General features: G+C 39.7%; 6 protein-coding genes across 6 annotated transcripts; 1 reads left to right on the forward strand and 5 right to left on the reverse strand.

The window, feature by feature from the left end:
* Nucleotides 1-7167: 7167 nt before the first annotated feature.
* On the reverse strand, nt 7168-9218 carry ASPSYDRAFT_52483 (uncharacterized protein). The gene is made up of 2 exons (XM_040848495.1): nt 8870-9218; nt 7168-8799 (listed from the first exon to the last, which is right to left on the reverse strand). Exons 1-2 carry the CDS (start codon nt 9101-9103, stop codon nt 7528-7530), a joined length of 1506 nt encoding a protein of 501 aa, XP_040695873.1. The 5' UTR covers nt 9104-9218; the 3' UTR covers nt 7168-7527.
* A 2506-nt stretch (nt 9219-11724) lies between these two features.
* On the reverse strand, nt 11725-12355 carry ASPSYDRAFT_1170516 (uncharacterized protein). The gene has a single exon (XM_040840243.1). It carries the CDS (start codon nt 12037-12039, stop codon nt 11875-11877), a length of 165 nt encoding a protein of 54 aa, XP_040695874.1. The 5' UTR covers nt 12040-12355; the 3' UTR covers nt 11725-11874.
* A 2889-nt stretch (nt 12356-15244) lies between these two features.
* ASPSYDRAFT_1170524 (uncharacterized protein) lies at nt 15245-16379 on the reverse strand (the record flags this gene model as incomplete). The annotated part of the gene is made up of 4 exons (XM_040840244.1): nt 15245-15255; nt 15421-15690; nt 15721-16073; nt 16372-16379. The coding sequence occupies 4 exons, from the start codon at nt 16377-16379 to the stop codon at nt 15245-15247; spliced, it is 642 nt and encodes a 213-aa protein (XP_040695875.1).
* A 92-nt stretch (nt 16380-16471) lies between these two features.
* ASPSYDRAFT_165225 (lysoplasmalogenase) lies at nt 16472-17209 on the forward strand (the record flags this gene model as incomplete). The annotated part of the gene is made up of 1 exon (XM_040843334.1): nt 16472-17209. One exon carries the CDS (start codon nt 16472-16474, stop codon nt 17207-17209), a length of 738 nt encoding a protein of 245 aa, XP_040695876.1.
* Nucleotides 17210-17216: 7 nt separating this feature from the next.
* On the reverse strand, nt 17217-18571 carry ASPSYDRAFT_52487 (uncharacterized protein). Its single transcript, XM_040848496.1, has 3 exons — nt 18285-18571; nt 18057-18236; nt 17217-18007 (listed from the first exon to the last, which is right to left on the reverse strand). Exons 2-3 carry the CDS (start codon nt 18132-18134, stop codon nt 17411-17413), a joined length of 675 nt encoding a protein of 224 aa, XP_040695877.1. The 5' UTR covers nt 18135-18236; nt 18285-18571; the 3' UTR covers nt 17217-17410.
* A 648-nt stretch (nt 18572-19219) lies between these two features.
* ASPSYDRAFT_165244 (ankyrin repeat and protein kinase domain-containing protein) lies at nt 19220-23141 on the reverse strand (the record flags this gene model as incomplete). Its single annotated transcript, XM_040843336.1, has 3 exons — nt 19220-21574; nt 21635-21680; nt 21733-23141. 3 exons carry the CDS (start codon nt 23139-23141, stop codon nt 19220-19222), a joined length of 3810 nt encoding a protein of 1269 aa, XP_040695878.1.
* Nucleotides 23142-23152: the final 11 nt, after the last annotated feature.

Here is a 23152-nt window from a genome sequence, read left to right on the forward strand (position 1 = left end):
TTATACTCTACTATCTAGTTAAAGTTTAGTAGATTATTAATACTGTTAAACCAGATCTCCTCTTATACTCTAACCTATCTATATAGACTAAACAGGAGTGGGAACGGCAAGAGTATACAGGGGTATACTTAAGTAAAATAGAGGAAGAAGATACTATTAGGAAACTAAATTAGAGGGATATATAGAAGGTTAAGAAGCTGTGTACTTATAAAACTTAGTCTTAAAATAGAATAATAGTATAATTAATAGAGGTGCGTAACTCTAGATAGTATATATAGAAGTCAGGTAGGGAAGAAGATTAGATACCTGAAGAAGACTTATCTATCTTAAATAGTAATAGTATAGTTAGAAGAAATAAAAGCCCCTGGAAGAATCTCTATTCTTAAAGGGATACTAGAGAGATGGATTTTAATAGGCTATTTACTATAGTTATTCTATATTATTAGGAGTGATCAGGATAGACTTACTAAAGAAAAGCTATATAAGTATAAAGATAGATCTTAGTAACTTTATTTATAGCTAGAAACTAAGGAAACTACTCTATAATAAGACTAATAGCTAGCTAACTAATAAAATCTATAGGTTTAGGTATTAGTCTAGGAAAAATAGAAAAAGAAATCTTAATAAAATATCTAAGTCTTCTTAATATTAGTAAAATTATCTGCTCTATTATTACTATTATTATTACTTTTATTATTATTAGCCTTCTTATTATCTTTGCTGGTGGCTATCTTATCTAAATAAGGAATAGAAGTATTATTAACTAGCTTAATAGACCCTGTATATAAGATACTGGTTATTAGAGCCTCTAGAGTAAAGCCAGCACTATTATTATTATCTTTAATAATAACTAGTATAGGAGTCTTTAGTATAGCTAGAGCTGTCTTAGTTCTTTTTCTAGCTAATTTAGGAGAATAATACTACTATTTCTTTAAGAGCTCCTCCTTAGACTTACTACTATTTATAGCAGGACTAGGCGGAGGCTTCTAGATAATATATTCAGGGACTAAAACTGAATAGAAGGATAAAGAAGAACCCTTAATAAATAATTTATTATCTAGGATATTTACAGCCTGTATAGAATTAATAAAGAAGAAATAGAGAGTAAGAATAGAAGTATATATTAATTAGAAGATAACAGGCTTTTCTTATCTAAAACTTATACTAGCTAATAGAATTAATAATATTAAGAGTATAAAGATAGATAGTAATAATAATCTAGAAGGTTCAGAGATCTTAAACAGCCTTAAAAAGAAAATTAAGGTTATACTATAAGGATAGTAAGATTCTCTATATAAGAATCTTTCTATTTAACAGGTTCTAAGAAGATCTTAATAAATCTGAAATTTACTTTATAGGTAACTTGATAGTAGGTAAGAGTATCTCTCCAGGATATAGGGTAGACTTAGAATAAATTAATACTAGTAAGGTCTTATATACCTCTAAATATCTTCTAACTTCCTCTAGACTACTAGACTACTAGATCTTCCTATTAGGGCTACTATCAGTAAAGCTAGAAGAGATAAGAGCTAGATAAGGGTAGATAATAACTTACTTAGTATATATAAGGATCTAATTATTAAGTTCTTAAGAGGTATAAATAGAATATTTACTGCTACTATTAGTCTATATATAATTTAAATATACCCTATACTAGATAGTGCTGTCTTAGTACTCTAGACTAATAATATAGGATTAGAATACTCTTCTAATCTAATAGTAAATACATGCTTGTTCCTTAGACAGCTCCTTATTATAAAGATAGAGAGTATAACTATCCTCCTGATAGACTCTTTTTAGAGTTTTTATAACAGGATAATTATGATAGTCTAAAGACTAGTCAGGTTTGTGGATCTTAAGGAAAATCTAGATAGCTTTAAAGCTAGGAGCTATATTAAGATAGTAAAATATATCAGTATCTACTTCTAATAAGACTAAACAGGAGACTTACTAGTAATTATTAAGTTAGGAGCTAAGATACTGGGTTAGATATAAGATAAGACTTTAATAGACTTATCCTTTTAAAAGGAAACTAAGCTTCAAGATATAGTAAGTACTAGCAGGGAATATAGTATTAGAAAGGAGTAAGGACTCCAGGGTAATAGTATAGAGGAGAGACAGGAGTATAACTAATTAAGTAGTTTAATAAGACTTCTAAGCTAAGGAAAGGTAGTGGTTATAGAAAGAAAAATAGAGGAAAAGAAGATTTAATAGATTAAGATATAAATATAAAGATAAGTATATTAATATCCAGGCATGTAAAAATTCTCTTAACTATAATAAAGACTTATTAATTTATTTAATAAACCTATTACTATAGGGAATCCTGTACCCTAAATATTTAAAATTATAGCAGGTAATTTCTTTATACTTATTCTTTTTATAACTAGTCTAATATAGATATAGGAGAAGCCCTTAATAAAGTATTTCCTTAATTCTACTATCTACTTTATATCTAATTTTAGCTTATCTAGAATAAGATAATACTTAACTAAGCTTCTAATAGCTTAGTTTTAATCTCTTTTTATCTTGATTTATAGATAATAGCTAGACTAATAAGGATAATAAAGCTCCTTAAGTACAGCCTAGTTAAATCTTAGAATAATAAGATTTAATAATAACCTACACCTCTCTATTCCTAATAGAGAATTAATATTTATATAGCCTGGTACTAGATATACTAATAACTATTAGCAGCTGGTTCTATATCTAGAATAAACCTATATTTACTTAGATAATAAATTACAGGCTGTCCAGGTGGACAGCTAGGCAAGTAGAGGAGGATATAATTCCCTAAGTTAGTACTTGGTAGTATTAATATCTCCAATATATATTAGAGATATTAATACCCGCGAGGTCCTATCTTTAGATAGTTTAATAATAAAATATTAAAGAAGATCCACTATCAGATAGTTCTATTACTAATAGCTCAGCTTGACTATATATATAGGAAGCTTAGGTAGATGTAGTTAGAATAATAAGAATGCTGGGGAGTGAGCCTTCAGGCTGCACTCCAGCATTTCGACGACCTCGATATTTACTGAACCCCAGGATGTTATCACATATCTGATTTCTCTACTATCATGTTTATTCTTATCTACCAGGTATGCTTAAATTTATTAAGATATTCTATCTCCAGGCTCTAGTACTTTAGCGGCTGTGCCTGTATAAAACCTAGCTTAAGTATTTTGATAGTTATAGGATACTTGATATCCTTATAGAGGGTAAGGGAACTAAGATACTTATTATAATTATCTATATCTAGAGTATAGCTAATCCTTTATAATATTATCTAAAGCTCTATAATAACTTTAATACCAGTCTTATACTCTTTCTACTAATAAGTTTAATAACTAAATCTAACTATTATTAGAAAGTGAACCAGCACTAACTATAGATATAATTAAGTACTTCAGTTAGAGGGAATTCTTTTTAAGTAATATAATATAGCCTTACTCTAGAGTTAAGAGTATTCTCTATTTTAATTTATAATAATAAATAAGGATACTAAATATATCCTCTTTATTTATAAACTTAGCTTAAGTAAACAGGTTATCTAAAGTAGGAGTCTTATATAATATTATATTTACTTAGAAATTAATATTAATAATAGTATTTCCCTATATAGTAGTAGGCATGAGTTACTTTTACTATTATTATATTAGTATTTCTAACTATTATTAGAAACTTTATATACTAGAGTATCTTGATTATTGAACTATATTATATCTCTATCCAGATAATCTATATTCCTCTAGGTTATAAAGTATATAATATTAGTCTAGTAATTCTTAGTAAACTATTATAAGTATTCTTTATTATTTTCTTTATTTAATAGATCTTTTAGTAATAGCTTAAGCTAGTATTATAATTAGCTAAATATTTCTAATATTAGTTAGAATTATTATATCTCTTCTTTAACTATTAAGTTATACTATATTATCTTCTTAGATATTTCTAAAAGTAGATCTAGAATAAACTGATATCTAATCTCTAAATCTATATCCTTAGTAAAAATAACCTGTCTAACTTTCTTTATAAACTAAAAATTCTTGAGAAGACTACTTACTCGCTCAGGAAATTTCTAAGTAGGGTCTATCTATATTAGAAGATATTTAAGAATTAGAATAAGAGATTTTATTTTATTCTTCTTAAGTTTAATCTAATCAGATCTTCCTATTTATTAGTAAAGAGTAATATTTAATTTCAGTTAAAAAATTATTTACTAGCTTAGATACTCTAGGTTATGATTATTCTATAGAGTATAAAAGATCTTAATATACTTTTCCTCTTCTAGTATCTCTATAAATTTAGGCTGATAATATTTAAAAGTAGACCTACTAATATAGACTAGTTTTAATAGCTTTAGAAGGGCCTTATAAGATTAATACTTAGCTAGAAGCTAAAATAGAGATTTATAGTTACTATAATTATTCTAATAATCTATAATATTTAGGAAAAATAGAATATATAAATAAAGATCTGGTCTTCTAGTAAGAAGAATAAAGATTTTTAAGAAATTATCTTTATTAAGTAGGTTTTCTAAACCCTTAATAATCTTACTTATAAAATAGAAATACTTCTTGAACTCTACTAACCAAATCTAATAATAGTTAGAAAGATAATAAGTTAGTATTTAAGAGGACTCTTAACTTATAAAATCTAGTCTTAAATCTAATATTCTTGATATTAATATCTAGTTAAATATCGCTTCTCTATAGCAAGTTAAAATATAATAGAAACAGGTATTATACTATAGATTATTTTAGAGAATTAGCTTAATTTAGTTAGTAGCTAATAATTATATTCTAAAGATCTATTAGAGCTAACTATTAAAGATACTTTTATTTATTAATATTTTTTATTATTCTGCAGCTGGTAATATATCCTATTTTAAGATAATATAGAATATACTATATTCTTTTAAGTTATAGAGACTGACTAGCTTGCTATTTATATATAATACAGCTAATAAGTTAGGGGTAAGTTTATTAATTATATATATATTAACTACCTATTAATAGTCCTACAGGGGGTTAGCTATATTCTAACTATTATTAGAGAATAGATACCTGAGGTTCAGGTAGCTTAATTAATTTACTATACTAATTTACTATATTTTAATAGGCTAGCTTAGCCTGGTCAGCTAATAAGATAAGAAGTATTTTAATTTAATACTACTTATTCTATAATATAGAGTGAATATTCCTGGTATAGAGAGGAAATAAATCTTGTTTTTATTAGTCTAGAAATATCTAATAAAACTAATTATTATTAGAATTATATCTTAGTCCTGCTTCTAAATTATACTCAGCTCTTTATCTCCTCTAAACTTATAATATTATTTTATATATATAACTATAGAATCTCTAAAAACTAGGACTTTTAGATAGTTACTACTAGCTAAGTCCTATCTATAAAGTATTAAATTTTATTCTAGAATATACTTATAAGTTAGTGTATAAGATAGTCTAAAATTATATAGTTATACTTTTTATTTCCTGACTATACTCTATCTAGATAGTAAATATCTAGTACTAAGATTCTAAGAAAATACTTAATAAGGCATGCCTGGGTTTTATTATCTATAACTACTAATCTAGTATTAGCAGCTTAAGAGCTACTCTTAGTATTTTTAAATAGTATTAAAATCTAATAATAGTTAGATTCTCCGGGTATAAAGATATATTTTTACAAGAAACTGGCAGTTTTTATAAATTAAGAAGGAAAATAAAAATTCTATATATTTAGAAGAGAGAATTTACTATTACTATTTATATTTAGGAGATATTAACTTAAGCCTTATCTATAATATTCTTTATATTAATAAAATATAATAGATTTACTACTATATTTACTTCTAAGAATAGGATACTGAAGCATGTTTCTCTATTTAGATAAGGGATAAATCTAATAATAGTTAGATTTTCTCTTAGATCTGATACTAATAACCTTACTCTATTACCTATTCTTTTAAGTAACCACCTGACTAAAGACCTCAAGTAACTATCTGACTGAAGACCTCAAGCAACCACCCGACTAAAGACCTCAAGCAACTACCTGACTAAAGACCTCAAGCAGCTACCTGACTAAAGACCTCAAGTAACTACCTGACTAAAGATCTCAAGTAACTACCTGATCAAAGACCTCTCTCTATTACCTATCCTTTCCAGCAGCTACCTGACTAAAGACCTCAAGCAACCACCTGACCAAAGACCTCAAGCAACCACCTGACCAAAGACCTCAAGCAACCACCTAACCAAAGACCTCAAGCAACCACCTGACTAAAGACCTCAAGTAACCACCCGACCAAAGACCTCAAGCAACCACCCGACCAAAGACCGTAACCACCTGACCAACCATCTCTCTCTATTACCTATTCTTTTAAGCAGCTACCCAACCAAAGACCTCTATTACCCTTTTTTTAATTAGCTATTAAACTAAATACTACTATCTACTATCTATTATCTTATCTATTAAGTAGCTATCTGAATAAAGATCTATAAATTTATTAAGGATAAAAATATAAATAGATTAGGTTTTAAACCCGCCCTAATTTCTAAATTATTCTAGCTATAGTTAGTATAGTATATTACTATAAAAGATTAGTACTGATGATCTTTAGATTTTCTAGGTTAAACCTGTAGAACCCACCCTAAACCTCCTGCGGGTTGGGGTGACTGAGGCCTCAACCCGCCCCAACCCGACCCGTATACATGTCTAAATATAAGTTAAATTAGATTAGAAGATAAAATAATAATATTTATTATAAAAAAAGATATTTTAATAAAAACCTCTAGAAAGAAACTAGTAATATAAAAAGATATAAAATAAAAAAGATATATAGTCTTTTCATATATATATTATAGCTATAGAGGCCCGTGTCTATTTAGTCTTATATATATATTAAATTTTATACAGGCAGGAGTCGCAGGACTATTATTATATTACTTAAAAGACCTATATTTAATTTCAATAAAACTAAAGATAGTTAGCATGTACTTCTACTTCTCTAGAACAGCTCAGCCCACTCATCCAGAACACCATGAGAAGTCTTTTAGTAAAGTATTTTTTAAATTCTACTATTGATTTTATACTTAATTTTAGCTTATATAAAATATAATATTACTTAACTAGGCTTCTAATAGCTTAGTTCTAAGTTAGACCACCAACGTTAGCACATGATTGCTATATAAAGAAAAAAAAATGGTTGAAGTCTCCATTTGTTCCACTACAGGCAGAGATAGGGAGGTTTTTTACTCCTAACTTCTCCACCTTTTAGGACCATGCGAGCCATCTTATATACTGTAATCCTGGTTTTCCCGATAGAACAATTCCTACGATAGGCCACGGGATTATGCTTCTCCAAAATGGAGTAAAGAGTAGCCTATAACCCTAATATTTTACTTTAGTGTTTCATCCCTCGTCAAAGCTTTTCATGAAACGTGCATTCTCAAAAATTGCAAGATATTCCAGCAAAATCTCACACTAGCATGAGCAGTGGAAGTTTGCCACCTGCAGAATCGTTTATGATAACGAAATTTTATCTAACCTCACTTGCATCTCTTTCCACGCCCCGGGCTGTAGGTTTCCTTGAAGCCAGCAATTTCCATCATGATCCTTGCCCAGCATGTAGAAAGTCGTGAGCCGTCCTAAGGGTGATCCAAATATGTGATAATAATAGACGATCATAGTGCCTGGAGGATTACTTCTGTGGTTTGGCGAATCGCCTTGACGTAGGACCGCAGGGCTGAAATCGACGGCCTTAATGAACTCGGCTTTGAGAAAGCTGTTGAAAATTATCGGGCGGGAATTTGTCTCTCCGAACAAGTACCGCTCTGAGCCGGTCGTATAGATATCCTGGCGAAGAGTCCGTAGGAAGCTAAGAACCTGCTGCTCCGTAGTTTGTTCCTGGAATTGACGTCGATGAGCTACGGCGATGGAGCCCACCGTTCCTTTTAAGAGCTGAGAAGATAGGAAGGCGTACGTCAACATCAACATATTTTGAACATGCAGTCCCTCAGACTTGATGACCGATGATAGCCTGGCTCGCAAGTTGAAAAAGGCCAAAACAGTCATCGGACTTGGAGTTGATTCAGATGATGCCACAATATGTGTGACCCAGGCCGTAAGCATGTCGCCTTCGCTGGCAAAGTTCACTTGCCCGTCCGCCGCCGGTAACTCGGCGATCTCCTGCTGGATCTGGCTCTTGATTCTAGAAAATATCTCCTTCGGAAGAAATATGGTCCTCGATTCCTGGGCTGGGCTCCAGAACCGGTACCACATATGCCGCAGACCCCATCTATACATCGCCAGGCCGGCAAGACGCATTGGTTCAAGCTTATGTGGCTCAGCATGCCCTTTATCAACCGAGTTCTCAGCCTCTAGTATAACATCTTCTCGAGCCCCAAGGAGTGGTGGCACTTCGTCCTCGCGATTGGCTAGGATGAGAGACCAACTCCTCAGTAGGGCCAGCACGCCGAAAGCGTCTGTCAATGTGTGAGGCCACATGAGTGCGACAAGGGTTGCGTCGCTGAAGGAAGTAATGTGGAGTAAAAGCTGAGGCAGACCTTTACGAATCATCTCATCAACAGTCGAGGGGAAGTCTGGTCGTGCTGCGAAAAAGGGGTGTTCTGCAGACACAGCCTGAATAGACGGGCCATCCGTCGGCTTATGCAGACGGCTCGCCGTTGGGTGCTCATGTATGCTAATATCCAAGAATGTGTCGTGAGTGAATGTCAAGGCCGGTCGCTCGGCGGTGAAGCGTTTGGGCACACGAATCTCTAGTCTTCCATCGTCCTATATAATGGCTTTCAGTTCGCTAACTTGGCGGCCAACAGCAAAAGCTGCCAGTGATTCTCACACATACCTTGTAATGCTGCCGGCCGCCTAATTTTCGCCAATCGCCAATTTCCAACAGTCTCGAGAGGGACGCAACGAGCATCTCCGCACTGAGAACATCGTTGAAGCGCATTACCCGAGCAACAAAGATGCGCCTAGACTTGATGTCATCAAACACATGCAAAGGGTAAACATCATCATCTGAAGCGTCAGGGGCTGTGCTATGTTTGGACCAGCCAAGGAGGCCATACAGCTTATCCATGGTTGTGGACTAATTATTTGAGATCGGAAGCGGAATGATGACTCTGAAAAAACCGGCGCCTTGTAGTGGCAGAGTATATCAAGTTCTTATCAAGAAGAATGATGGCCATCTTCGCGCAGCTGCTGACGCTAGTGTACGGAAAGGGGCACATGTAGCGCCTTCATGCGCGCATCTGCCGCGCTCAAAAATCGAGGCGGTCGTGTTAGCGTCCCCACCAAAATAACACTCTTTCTGTAACATCACTTACTCACCTTGGTAGCCCAGCACTTTATCTACCAGCCCTATAAAATACTCTATTCTTTTCCTAAAATAGTTAAATCAAAGCTATTTAGAGTCGTGAAAGTTACTAAAATACCGCGCCAGACTAAAGAGAAGCCTGATCAGGTCCCGCGAGGCCTAATTCCATATAATCTCTACTGTACTACCATCCCTCGAATCAACGCGCCTCTAGCGCCTGGCTAATAATATAATAATATATACATGCCTCGCAGGATAACTGAAGCCATCACAGCTATTCAGAATAAAGCTAAAAAACACGGTATCTTGAAGGTCCTAGGGCCCTTACTAGTAAAGAAGGCAAGCTCTATATCTATCTCTCTTCCGCGTCAGTAAATTAAATCCCGGTTAAGATCATGATCTATATTCTGTCAGCTGCTAGCTACAAGTAATAAGCAGGTCAGGATTATAGAGAAAGAGGCTGCATCAGCACCCTTAATAATATCAGATATGATAAGGCCTCTAGTAGCCTTATTATCAGCTACCTCGTCGTCAGCAGCAGAGGAGGAGGAGGGGGAGGAGAGGGAGGAGGAAGAAGAAGAAGAGGATAATATAGGGGTGGTAGAGGATTGCAAGGAAGAAGAGGAATCTGATAATAGTAGTTTACTAGTTCTCTCTAGTAAGACTGAAGCTCTTATAAATACCTTATATACTACTAAAGAATAATATAAGGCTGTAATTTATTAGAAAAGGATAAAAAAGGCCTATCAGTAATATCCAGGTCTATAGCTATCAGATATAAAGACTTCTGAGCTAGAGGATTATCTTAAAGATATTATAAGGATTACAGACTTCCTGATACAGACCTGTATCTATCTATAGGGTAATAATAGGCTTATAAGCTGTCAAGTTATCCAGCAGGACTTTACTTACCGTACCTTTAATATCCTTATTATTAAGCAAGCAGTTGTTGGTCTTATAAATTGCTATATTAGGCCGTGTAAATAGAGTATTATAAAGATATCTATCTCATTTAAGCAGGAAACTGGCCGCGGAGGCACGAAATACCATGATATTAATCAGTTCTCTATACCTGCAGTGGAGGAAGTGTTGTAGATGGTCAAGGACTTCTAGAACACCTTCACGAGGTCAATACCAAGGATGATTTAGACCTGGGAGATTCATATAAGGTATATACAGGAAAAGGCAGGTCCCACGCATGAACCTGACTAAGGGAAGGATCAGGAGCTGTCTAGTCCTATCCCTAGCTCCCCGCTGCTCCTGGATAGGTCAAGATTATACTCCACTGGTACGGGGGGTCACAGAACATGTATAACAATACTGGTGGAGTAGAATAAGGCTAGAGTTAAAGCTATTCGCAACACTAGATATTTTTAATAATAATTAATAGAATACTGGCGCTGTAATAATAATAATTATACTAATTATTATAACTTTTACTTCCTAGATCTTAATAATAAGATAAAATACTATAATATTACTGCTCCGCAGCATGATAGCTGGGTAAATATAATATCTTAAGGTAAGGCCATGTTGGTGAACCCCCTGCTTAAGCTATAGAACTACTGGCGGAACAGCAGGTTGATTAGCAGGGAATCTCGCGAGCCTGCTAAAAAGACTGCTGCTATACTACAGCGGGAGAAAATAGATATATTACTAGAGATATAGAATAAGAGTTTTGATTTAATAATGCAGCAGCAAATGATAGATTTAATAAAAATTATAGAGGAGAAACAGGAGCGCTATAAGGAGAGGAATAAGATATATTAAGTTTAATATAATATACAAGAATATAAGCTATCTATAATAACCTACTAGATACTGTAGAGGCCTATAAATCCCCTTCTAAATCCAGTATCCTTACCAGAGCTACTTATCAAGCTGTATCTACTGACTCCCGGGCTATAAAATACCATGAATTATACAGCTAAGAGCCTTACGCTAACCCTGCAAGTATCAGAGATTAACCAAGTATCTTTTCTTACCTTCTAATCCTATACTTCAAGCCCGATCAACGCCGCAGAGGAGGATACAGAGATCCTTATACTTTTCTTTATATAGAAGCTCTAAAATACCAGGAATCCTAGCAGGAAAATTAAATAGGAACAGGCGCGGGATATTATATTTAATAATAACTAGTCTATCTAAGATCTAAGGCTTATAGAAGATAGATAATCAGTAATATATTACTATACTATAAAGGCAGGAATCTCTGATAGCTTTGCCAGGTTATTTAGAGAGGAATTATAGTTATTTAAGGAGGTTTACAGGTGTTAGTAAGGTAAAAAAGAGGCTGAGGCTATACAGGTCTTAAATTTACTTAATTCTATAGTATAGATATTAGTTTAATAGCTTTCAGGGTCATTATTATCCTCTATATATTAGTAAAATTTGATTATCTCTTCCTCTTCTATATAGATACCCTCTCTACTAGCGTGTTTAAATTACTTGCGGGTATATCTATTATAGTGACTCTTATAAATAGATAATTCAAGGAATTCCCTGTAATTCCTGCAGGATTAATGTAGGAAGACCTAGTTCTGCTTTATCCAGGCCTTCAATACCAAGAATGTAAGCTTAATAGGATTATAATCTGGAGAATATAGAGATAAATAATAAATAATATGCCCTGTGGCCTCTACAGCCTCTGTAATACTATTATTAATATATATTGATATATTATCAAGTATTACCACCATCGGGCGTCCCTGACCTTTAATATCTAGAGCGGGGAGTAGCTTATTATGAATCTATTTAAAGAAGTCATCTGCTTTAAAGTAGCCTTCTCTGATGCCAGTACAGGGAAGCCAACTATCTAAAGCTATTATAGAATATATACTCCATGTATAACCTTGCTAGATATCAGTAAACAGGCGAGCTTTATCCCTGATAGGCATGTAGCCATGATATCAGGAGCCAGTCTTCTTATTAAATATTAATTTATCAAGAAATACCAGGTCCTCTGCGGTGTAATGGTATATATTATTAAGATAGAGGTATCTAAGATACTTATTTTACTTTAGAGATATCCTTTTTAAACTCTTTCTAGACTATTTATAATATTAAAGCAAGTATCTAACTATTTAGTGAGAAATCTCTATCCCTTGCTCATAATATAGCTACTAAACTAATTCATCCTGTATCTACTAGCCCTTAGTAAGGAGATACTTAAGTAGAGAGTCCTTATCTACTTAAGCCCTTCCTAGCTTCTGATATCATAGCTTCTTAACACTGCCATGGCGGAGGAGATTATACTACAGGTACTCTACTGACTGCTTTAAGATACCAGTTTCTTTCGCGATAGCTTTATAAGACTAGTCTAGAATAAGGAATCAATATATTACTACTTACTATATAGATCTAAGGCCTCTATTATAGAGGGGAGAGAGTTCAGGTACTTCTAGGACAGGTTTAACAGGATTAGACCTAAAAAACACGACTTATTAGAGAAACAGCAGGATATCTATACAGATCATGAATATTACTAGATTAGGTAACTTAAACAGCTTTAAAAATATATTAATTCAGTATAATTTAATCTATTGGATGATGAAGTGCTGGGCTACTAAGGTGAGTAAGTGATGTTACAGAAAGAGTGTTATTTTGGTGGGGACGCTAACACAACCGCCTCGATTTTTGAGATCATGTTGACCGGAGGTGGTCGGAAACGCTCACCACTTAATATGCAATATCCCTTGCTGATCGACCTTTATACCGTGCTTAATCATCTGGCGCCCGGACCCACCTGGCGCCCGATTTCTACATACAACAACACCGCTGAATTGAAGCTTTTAAACTATATATATTCTCTATTTTTTAAAGATCTCTTGGTGTAGTAAACTTGACACGCTGAAAAACCTATATACGCTTTTTAATTGTCACGAAAGCGGTGGGGGAGGCAAATCTGGTGTCCTTAATAATTTATTATTGTAGAGGCCTCCTCAATAACCTTAGCTGTCTGAGTAATAATATCTGGCTTATTTTAAGGTATTAATAGTATAGATTACTTCTTTTTACCCTTCTTAGTAGTTCTGATATTATTTTAAAACTGACTCTCTACTTCCTTAGCTATCTGCGCCTCCTTCTTTACAGTCTCTTTTTAATATTTCTTCTCCTCAGCTTGCTGCAGGCGGAGTTACTTATTAGATACTTAGATCTGCCTTTTTTCCTCTATAATACATTTCTTCTCCTTCTTTTCTTACTAGTAGTAAAGTTTAGCTTCTTCTTTTAAAGTTTTAGCAGCTTAAATTATCTCTTTCTTCTCTCTCTAGAGATCCCGCGCTTGCTGGATCTTTCTTAAAGAATAGAATACTATATTACCGCTCTCTGTATTCTAGAGTTATAATAAAAGTGGTTTACCACACTGGTATCTCTTCTTTTTATTTATTAACACTTCCTCAAGGCCCTGACAGTGGAGTTTTAATATAATATTCTCTATTAAGAGATGGTGCATGGTAGAACTTAAAATCTTAGTATCTTGGTGGTAAATATCAGAAATAACCTTTCTTAGAAGTGTTTCTATCCTCTACCAGTCCTCTACTTGCAGTACTGACTTTGATGATTTACTAGATAATAGTCTTTTCTCCAGTATCTTGGTAAACCTTGCTAGAACATGCTCGGGGTTCTATAGCTATATACCAACAGATCTCTATAAACTCTTAATATTTTTTAATAATAGAGCTGTATCCCAGCTCCTCTAGAAGAGTGTAAAGAAGTCTTACTTAGTAATTATACTAAGGCCTTGAGAATTATACAAGAATTGTTCTAGTTGGTTGCTATACACCCTGGATAGAGAAGAAAAGATCCCAACATCTAATAGCTGCAGCGAATGCATAGAATAAGGCAGAAATATTATAGTTAGGATCTTATTATTATTATAATAGTTTAAAAACTTTATTATAATGTGAGATCTATAGCTATTAAGGATTAGAAGCTGTTAATACCTTCTAGCTTTCTCCCGGGTCTCATAGTTAAATATATTTTAAAGCCACGCGTATCCAATCTTGTTATTAGTCCAGCCAGATAGTGAGGCTGTAAAAAAATACTATTATAAAGTTATATTAAAGTCCTGCAGCTAGCTATCCTAAAGGTTTCCAGATACTGCTTGATATATAAGACCAGGAGAAAGAGAGGTCTTATCTATATAGATACAGGTAATTATAGTAATCTATTCTCTATTACTATCCTAAAGGTGTTGTTAAATACCTTTATGCTTGTAGGTGCGCCTAGAAAAGACTCTCTTGTCTTTAGGAAGGATTCCTATAAGAAACCCTTTTTTATCTATATTATAGATATCCTCTTCCTAGATCTTATATTCCTTTATCTTCCGCTCCAGTATATTAAAATATAAAGAGTAATAGAGTGTAGAATCAGCCCGCTTGCGTGAAGCATCCATGGCAGTTATATAGTGGTTGACAAGCTCGTTCTTATATTACTTTAAAAAGTATGAAACCCAGTTCTTTCTAGGAGGTTTTCCAGCAATTTCCTCTATAAAATTAGTAATTATCTAGTAGGATGAGAATAGGCCAGTTCTCGTCAATTTATTAATATAATTCAAAAGATCTTTAGTCTGTTAGTGGTTGAGAAATCATTGGTTGGCATACTGCTCTTCTTTCGAGTGTTAAACCCCGCGATGATGTCTTGAAAGCGTTAACCGGCTCAAACCAAAGTCTTTCGTAACTTTAGTATAATTGATTGATTTGTTAGGACCCAAGGAATCTAAATATACTAACGCCTCTTTAATTAAAGCTATATTGAATGAGTTATGAGGTGTTGAAGTTTACAGGAAAATGTCGGTGTATAAGAGAAATCGGGCGCCAGGTGGGTCCGGGCGCCAGATGATTAAGCACGGTATCGATTCCTACCCTAATAATTGACCACTTTATTGACTTTATATTGGCAGGATTATTGATTGCCTATTCCGGACGCGAATATGAAACTATTCGCAACATATAAATACCTCTAGATAGTCATTCCTTAGAGAATTAAGCCTCTTCCACCTAGATTTCGCTTCGGTAGTAGATCTGGCTTTGCCGTCTGCAGTCAGGCGCCACAGTAGCTCATAAGCAGAGAAATCCCACCAGTCAGAGCCGTGCTTGCCGATGCACCGGGTCGGAGCACCCTGGATGGCGGAAACAGCGAAGCCAGACCAGCCAGAGTTAGCCATAGATCCAAAGTCAAATTCACCCTAGGTAGCAACGTAGCCATCGCATCGTATTGATCGATGGGAATGGACGGACCCTTGGCCGCCCTGCCACCCTGCGATTCGGAATCAAAGGCGTAGTACTTGGTTTCTCCAGCATCGATGGAGAACTCGTGGCAAGCATTGCCGTACCAGCCGTCCATTCTACCTCCCGATTTTGTTTCAGATCACAACTTACCAGTCGCCAGCCTTGATCCAGTGGACTCCACATGGTACTGGTAATTGCTAGCCTCAGTGGCCTCATTGGAGTTGATGTTGCTACCATAGGAACTGCCCATGTTGCCCATGTAACTACCGCCCGAGCCGCTGGTTTTGGTTCTTTTACCGAAGCCAGATGTAGAGAATTCACCAGATGAAGGGACTGTACTCCAGTGGGGGTTAGCGCTGGAGAAACTAGTGAAACATGTGCTGCTAGTGGAAGAAGGAGCGTATGTCGAAATGGCCACTTTAGTGGTGGTGGGAACTGGGGTGTATGCTGAGGTTGGAATCGCCAGTAATAGTAGGAACCACCGGGGTAGAAGAAGTAGGCACCTATATTATACTTTAATATAGATATTTAAGTTTTCTATATACTAACTAATATTAAAATAATAAAGATAAAGAAAACTATACTTATAACTCTTATTTATTATAAAAAAATATTTAGAAAATTTATATAAGATTTAATATTCTTATAAGGCCTTTACTAATAGACCAGGTTAGTTTAAATACTAAGTATATATTTAATCTTATAGTAGTTAGCTAGGGCCATAGTCCAGCTCCTTTATATATACATACTGTTCAGCAGGTCTTAATTGATTATTGTATCAGATGAAAGCAGCATGCGTACCTCGGCATTTGTAATGCCAAGGGCTTCGTGTTTTTAAATATTCCATCATTCAAATGCTTTTTACTTTTTTCTCGCCTTCATCTAACGTCAAATTTCCAGCATGGATCAAGCAACAGCTTCCCTCCTGCTGGTGTTTTCCCTGCCATGTCTGGTCCTCTCCGAACACCGCTCCCGCAGCCACATTGGAACTGTCGCATTTAAACTACTCTCGTCGCTCGCTTTCCTGGCCGGCCCATGCCTCGCGCCATCGACAGAATGGACCAGCTATCGCATTGCAATCGTAATCGGTCTGCTGTTTTCTCTTGTGGGTGACTGGTTCCTGCTACCGTCTCGAAAGGACTTCCACAACCCAACTCAACAAGACATTCCGCTCTCATTCCAGCTCGGCGTCGTTGCCTTTGCAGCTGCTCATATTGCATACATAATAGCTTTTATGCAGCTCCCGCAAGGCATCTCCGTTCCTGTTCTCCTTACGGTCTTCATTGCAACTATGCTGCTAGCGAGATGGCTGGGAGTGATATATCCACATCGCGACAGCTCGGCGACACAGAACGTGCTTAACCTGTCTATTCCGCCAGATATGAAGCCATTGGTTCTTGTATACGCCGCCATAATCAGCTCCATGTTCGCTACTGCGGTCTCGACCGGTCTGGCGCACGATGGCGTCCCTTACCACACGGTCGGTGCTGCGATGTTTGTTGTTAGCGACGTGTTTGTTGCGAAGAATGCATTTGGGCAGACTCCTCCCCAGCAGCGTGGATGGTTTAGAATTACTGTTGGATATGGGCTTTACTTCTGGGGGCAGATGGTGATTGCTGGGACGGCGTCGACGCTGTAACCTGCCGTCATTGATTTCTATGTTATGTCTGTCGCATTTTTCTAGCATAAATGGAAACCAGTAGTTCTTGTACTCTGCCGCAGACCGACGATGGTTTGACGGCGCAATTCTTATCCATGCCAATTAAAATGAAGAATCTATTCAGCTCTAAGAAAAGATATTACTTCGCGCTAAAATACTGGACAACCCTCTTCTATCCTCCTATTTCGAGCGACGCTGCTCACACTGCACGCGCTCCACCGACGGAAGATACTTCCGCCTAAAGTACCAGCCAAACAACGCCACCAGAACCGTAAAGATCGTAATCTTGGCGCGGTCGCCCAGACTGAGGTGATCTAACTTGGACAGTGGCGGAGCGACGGCGCTCTCTCCCTGCTCATTCTCCCACTCCTCGCATACACGCTTGAACAAGGCCGGCTCGTCCGTGATAATACCATCGACTTGGTTTCGAATGCCCCACCGCATCAGGTTCGGAGCGTTCACCGTCCAAAGGTACACCGGACGACCTGCGTCGCGCACCTGGTCTAGGAATCCGCGACCGAGCCGGCCCATTACGACTTGCTGGTTCACATTGAACGACATCTGGGGCACTTCCAAAANCTCACGGGCGTAGCCGAGATGCGCAGAAATCAGGGCAATCGCACACTTGGGGAGATATTGGTCCCGGTGGGGAAGATAGCGCGCTGACCAGCAGCCAAGGACGATGCGCTGATGCCAATCTGGTCCGCCGGTGGGCATGGGGACTGACTCGATCGTCTCGGCGATGCGCCGCATAATGGTCGCCGGATCATTCGTCATCTGGCGAGTGAGTTAACTCTGGATGATTGTAACAGCCCGGGGGTCTTACCTTGATGTCAAGCAGCGCCCAAAGCTCCTCGCGCCCTGCCTCCCGAAGGTACTCTAAGATGTCGAGCAAGCGCGGCATGGGTGTATGCGGCTCTTGTGTTGTGCGCAGGGTACTGAGATATTCCCAGTCGCAGTCACCGACCTTTTTGTTAACGCCAAAGCAGCGCTTCAATGTCGGGTCCTGGCCAGGTCAGCTCTCTTCTCCCAGAGTTTTTGCACTGCTTCTTACATGTGAAAGGACTACGACTCCATCGCGCGAGAGATGCAAGTCGAGTTCGAGGGCATGAGTGCCTGCACGCACTGCGCCATCGACAGCGATGAGAGTGTTTTCGGGGAATTTGCCCTTGTAGCCCCGATGCGAGATGATCTGGGGCAGGCGTCTCTTTTGGTGGAAATGTACTGGAGCAAGTCAGCCAGAGGAAGAACGACGCTTCCTGCAGGCAGAGTCAGGGGGCAACCGACGAGCAGAGTTGGAGGAAGACTGAATACCGTTATCGCCCATGGTGAGTGTGAGTGTTATTGAGGTGGAGAGTCGGTCTGACTGACGAAGCGCTCTTTCTTTAAACCTGCCAGATGGCGTGCCTGGTTGCCTAAGGCGCCATTCAGGTACTCAATTCCGTCCCGAACTCCGGACTTAACGCCGTCAGATGGCTCGGCAGTCGGCACTAGAACCAGCCACAGCATGGCCACACCCGCAGCCACTCAGCCTCGGGGCTTAACTCCGCCGGCTCCGGTTCCTCACCAATAGCAATACAATGCATAACATGGGGGTCTTGATGTTGTATATCTTATTACGGCGATAGGAGACATTACTTATACTTCTATAACGCCTGACTCTTTTTAAAACCCATTGTGGTTGCTTTTGGCGAGTGCCGATATATATATAGCGACCGGCCGACGGCACCGTACATAGCTTAGGATGGTTCAGTATGGACAACACAAAGTATAGCCCTTGATATGCTAGCAAGGCACTTTACGACACTAGGCACGGATTTATTATTCTAAATTTTCGAAAACAGTCAGATATGTGCCCTTATCATGCTAAGTTACGGAGTACTTTGCAGTTCGGTCTGGGTAGTGATGCGTGACATAGATGACTAATATCCGCATTTACTTATGCAGAGGCTATTCCCGGGTAGATCTCATCCCGGCGTAGTATTCAGACTAATAATCGCGGCACAACAAAGTGACGATGATCGCGTAAACATCCAACAGCTCAGCTTCCTCATCGCCCAACTCGCTCATAGTCTCACGCGCCAATAGTCCGGGAGTCAAACCAAGTTCATCAGTAATCGTGATATCCGCTCCCTTGTTCACCAGCATCTCGACAGCTGCAGTGTTCCCAGCATCGACTGCCATATGAAGGGCGGTCCGGCCGTGAATCCGACAGCGAGCATTCAAATGCGTCTCAGGGTCTGCCCACTTTTGAAGAAGCTCGTGCATGATCTCCCGGTTTATGACCAGGTCATACTCTGCTCGTGATAACTCCGGTTGCTCCCGGCCGCCCGGCATTCGATGCCTTAATCCCTTGTGCGCCCAGGCGGCGCGGTGAAGAGCAGTCATTTGTTGGCTATGGTCGACAATAAAATCTACCTCATCCGTCTTTGAACATTGTTCGAGGAGATATCTCACACGGGGCACAGTGTGTTGAGCCGATGCAGCAATGATATGACCAAGAACCGAGGTGGGATACCGAAGGGATAACATTCCGGAGGTGCTGCTGCAGGCATTGGGATTAGCGCAGTGTTCAAGGAATGCTGTGGCCAGTCCAAATGCATTATGCTGGATGGCGACCAGAAATGGGCTCTCTGTCGAGTCCGATGAGCCAGCAGGAATACCGTCAATGGGAACACCGGCGGTGACCAGGAATGTCACCAAATCGGAGTAGTCCTTGGTGTGTCCGGCGGCGGCTAGAATATGGAAAGCAGTCCAGTTCATATCGCCGCTGAGAGGATTCTTAGCAGTTGCTCTTGGGTCGGCACCATGTTTCACAAGGAGCTCGACCAGCGGTTTACGATTCCACCGGATTGCTTCTAGCACGGGTGTGCGTCGGTCTTCTCGTGCCGGACGATTGATATCTCCAGGGTTATATGCACCGGGAGGAGATTGACGTTCTTCGACACTGGTTCCGAATGAGCTGACCATTCTGCCAACTTCGTTGGATAGAAGATACGCGACCACTTCATCGTGACCCTCGCTTACAGCATAGTAAAGCAGGTGGGTATCAGGCCCTCCGATTCCGGTTAAAAAACGAGAATCTTTCGCTTTTCGAAGGGCAAGTTCCAGGAACTCATGTAGTCGTTGCTTGTACCTCGCACCGTGTCTCAAGATCATCGAAAACGTGTCCGCCGAGTGTACCCCCAGCCGGAGGAGGGGCTCGAGGGTATAGGAGACTTCGGCTTTTTCCAGAGCTTTCATCATGAGCTCTAGGCATTCAACATGGTGGTAGTAAGCCGCGTGCTCCAGTGCAGATGGTGCCATAGGATTGGCCAACCGGTCCAGGCAGATCCGGGGATCGGAAGCTGTTCTCAGCAAAAACTTGACGACCTGGGGTCGATCGTGATGGACAGCCCAGGCCAGCGGAGTGCCCGGAACCTGCAAATCCACCTCGATTGTAGCCCGGAATTCAGAGTACGCAATACTTCGCTTGGTAAGTCCCCTGAGACCGGCTCCGGCTTTAACCAAGGCCTGGCCGACCTTCTCGATATCGCTGTCCTCGAAGGAAACAAGCCAATGGAGGCAGGTCTCTCCCGTTGGGGCAATTACTGTCGCGTCTGCACCGAGTTCTAGCAAACCCAGGACAGTGGCCGTCTGTCCAGCGCGACATGCGGAGAGCAGCGGCGTTTCGCCTTGGTCATTGATATGGTTCACAGTGAGTGCCGGGAATGTCCCCAGGAGCGTCCTGATCGCGCTTAGGCGGCCAGCACTAGCTGCCAGGTGCAGAATCCTGTCACCTCGCCTATTGACCTTGTAATCGGCAATGCGATTCAAGCCACTAAGATTCTGAACGAGGACTTGTTCGTTATCAAATGTATTGATCCATTGTCGGTAGGTAGCACCGGCGAGCATCTGTTTGGCATGGAAGAAATTGGCACCCACACCGGCAAGCGCATCACGGATGAGCGGTTGCACTTCTGTGAACTTGACGGGTGCTATTTCATTGAGATCAATTCCTGCCGTGCGAGAACCCATGATGGCCATTTCGGTGAGGTTTGAAACCATGTCGGCCCTGGCGATGAATTTCGGGTTCAGACATTTCGCAATGCGGTAGACATAGGCGCGAGATGGCTGATGGTTGTACTCGGTATTGGAACACTGCTCGAGAAGACGAGTAGCCGCGTTGAAGTCGACGGGAGTGCCATATCCATTGATATAGTAGGACACCAGAATGAAACAGTCCGGGGGGTTGATCTTTCCCTGGGATAACTCGCCCTCGACTTTGGCGCGGAAACAGTGAAAGATGAACGACTGGACAGCGGGCTCGAGCTCTCTCATTTGCTGCCAGGAGAGAACATGGTTCTATTTTGAATCAGCATAGGTTGCTTCTATAATAGCAACGGAGGCACTGGTGGTACGTACGTCGTAGCTTATGCGAAGGAGCATGTCCTCTGCATTTCCCCTGTCCCTGTAGTCGCCATCAGCCATTTAACTAATTCGAATTGAGATACAACACCTACACCGCATCTAATTGACTTCCTCCAGCAAGACAATCAAGGGCTTCTCGCAAGCTTCGCTTAGTCGAGTCAAGGCTGAGACATTTTCCAAGGGCTGACGAGATTCGCCCATAGAAGATATCCTTGCTTGCCCACTGCAGGACAGTGTCGGCCAGCGCTCTCGAGGATTGATCGTACTGAAGACACACTCTCAGATACTCCGAAAGACTGCCCCAGTCATCTGTTGATATTCCGTTGGTTGTCTGCTGTGCATTTCCCAAAATTTGAAGCCTGGAGACTCCTTGCACGAGCCAGTCCATGGTCAGCCGTGCTTGACGTCGGTCGCCTTTGCCAGAGAGGTAAGGAATAAGCCACTTGTCAAGCGAGACATTCCGCACCATCTGGTCGTTGCCCTTGAGGCCTTCAAGCAGTTGGTAGTAGCCCTCTCCGCGCAGGTCGGTGTCCACCCAGAAACGAAAAGGGTCTTTGCCATCTGTTGCCAGGCGCCACAACAACAGCCCGTAGGAGTAGACATCTGCCGCTGGAAGGAGATCTTTTGTTATCGGCGACCTCGCCTCAGGGGCCTTCCAAGGCCTTGTTCCTCCGACGGATACAGCAGCAGTGGCTGCCTCTCCAACCAGGGAGAAACCGAAATCCGACAGCTTGGCGACATACTCCGTTTTTGGGTCTGAGAAGATCAGGATGTTTTCAGACTTGACATCACCATGCACAATACCGCAGCGATGAAGGATATCCAAGCCCTTTCCGATGTCAATCGCGAGACGGCTCCTGGCAAGAGGTCCGAGGTTGACGGTCTCCTGCAGCTGTGCCAGGTTGCCCCGGTCGGCGAACTCAACCACTGCCACCGGCAACCGATGGCTCGGATCGAAATAGTTGGCGGCCCATGCGAGGTCTAGCAACTTTACAATGTTGGGATGATCTTGAAGTGGTTTGTGACGGAGGCAGTACAATTCCATCAAGGCGGCCTTCATCGCATGGCGAGTTTGCGGCGTGGGAGTTCCAGACTCTGTGAAAGCGACGCGAGCAACTTTATAGACAACAGATCTTTCTTTGGTACTTGGAGACGGGCTAATGGTGAGTGCTAGATCGCCAGTTGTCATATTCAAGGTCATCGGTGGGCTGGCTGGCACTGCTCGCTTGAAGGTGGTGAATGACGCCCCATGTCCGACGGTGATGGAATGATCCACAGCCAGAGGCTCCAGATACAACGAAGGAATCTGCGAGCGGCCCTGGAAATGCGCAGGCCGGAACAGGCTCACAACGTCATAGATATGGGGGACGTAGACGCCGTCAAATCTGGGATCAGTTTGCGAGTTTGCTGCTTGTACGGTGGACGGCGTTGGCTCACTGGAGGCCGAAGATGAGGGTAGAATCGATGTTACTGCTCGTCCTGAAGCTGAATCCGAGGCCATTGTGAGATGAT

This window comes from Aspergillus sydowii, assembly GCF_001890705.1.
Source record: "Aspergillus sydowii CBS 593.65 unplaced genomic scaffold ASPSYscaffold_24, whole genome shotgun sequence".
Lineage (NCBI taxonomy): Eukaryota > Fungi > Ascomycota > Eurotiomycetes > Eurotiales > Aspergillaceae > Aspergillus > Aspergillus sydowii.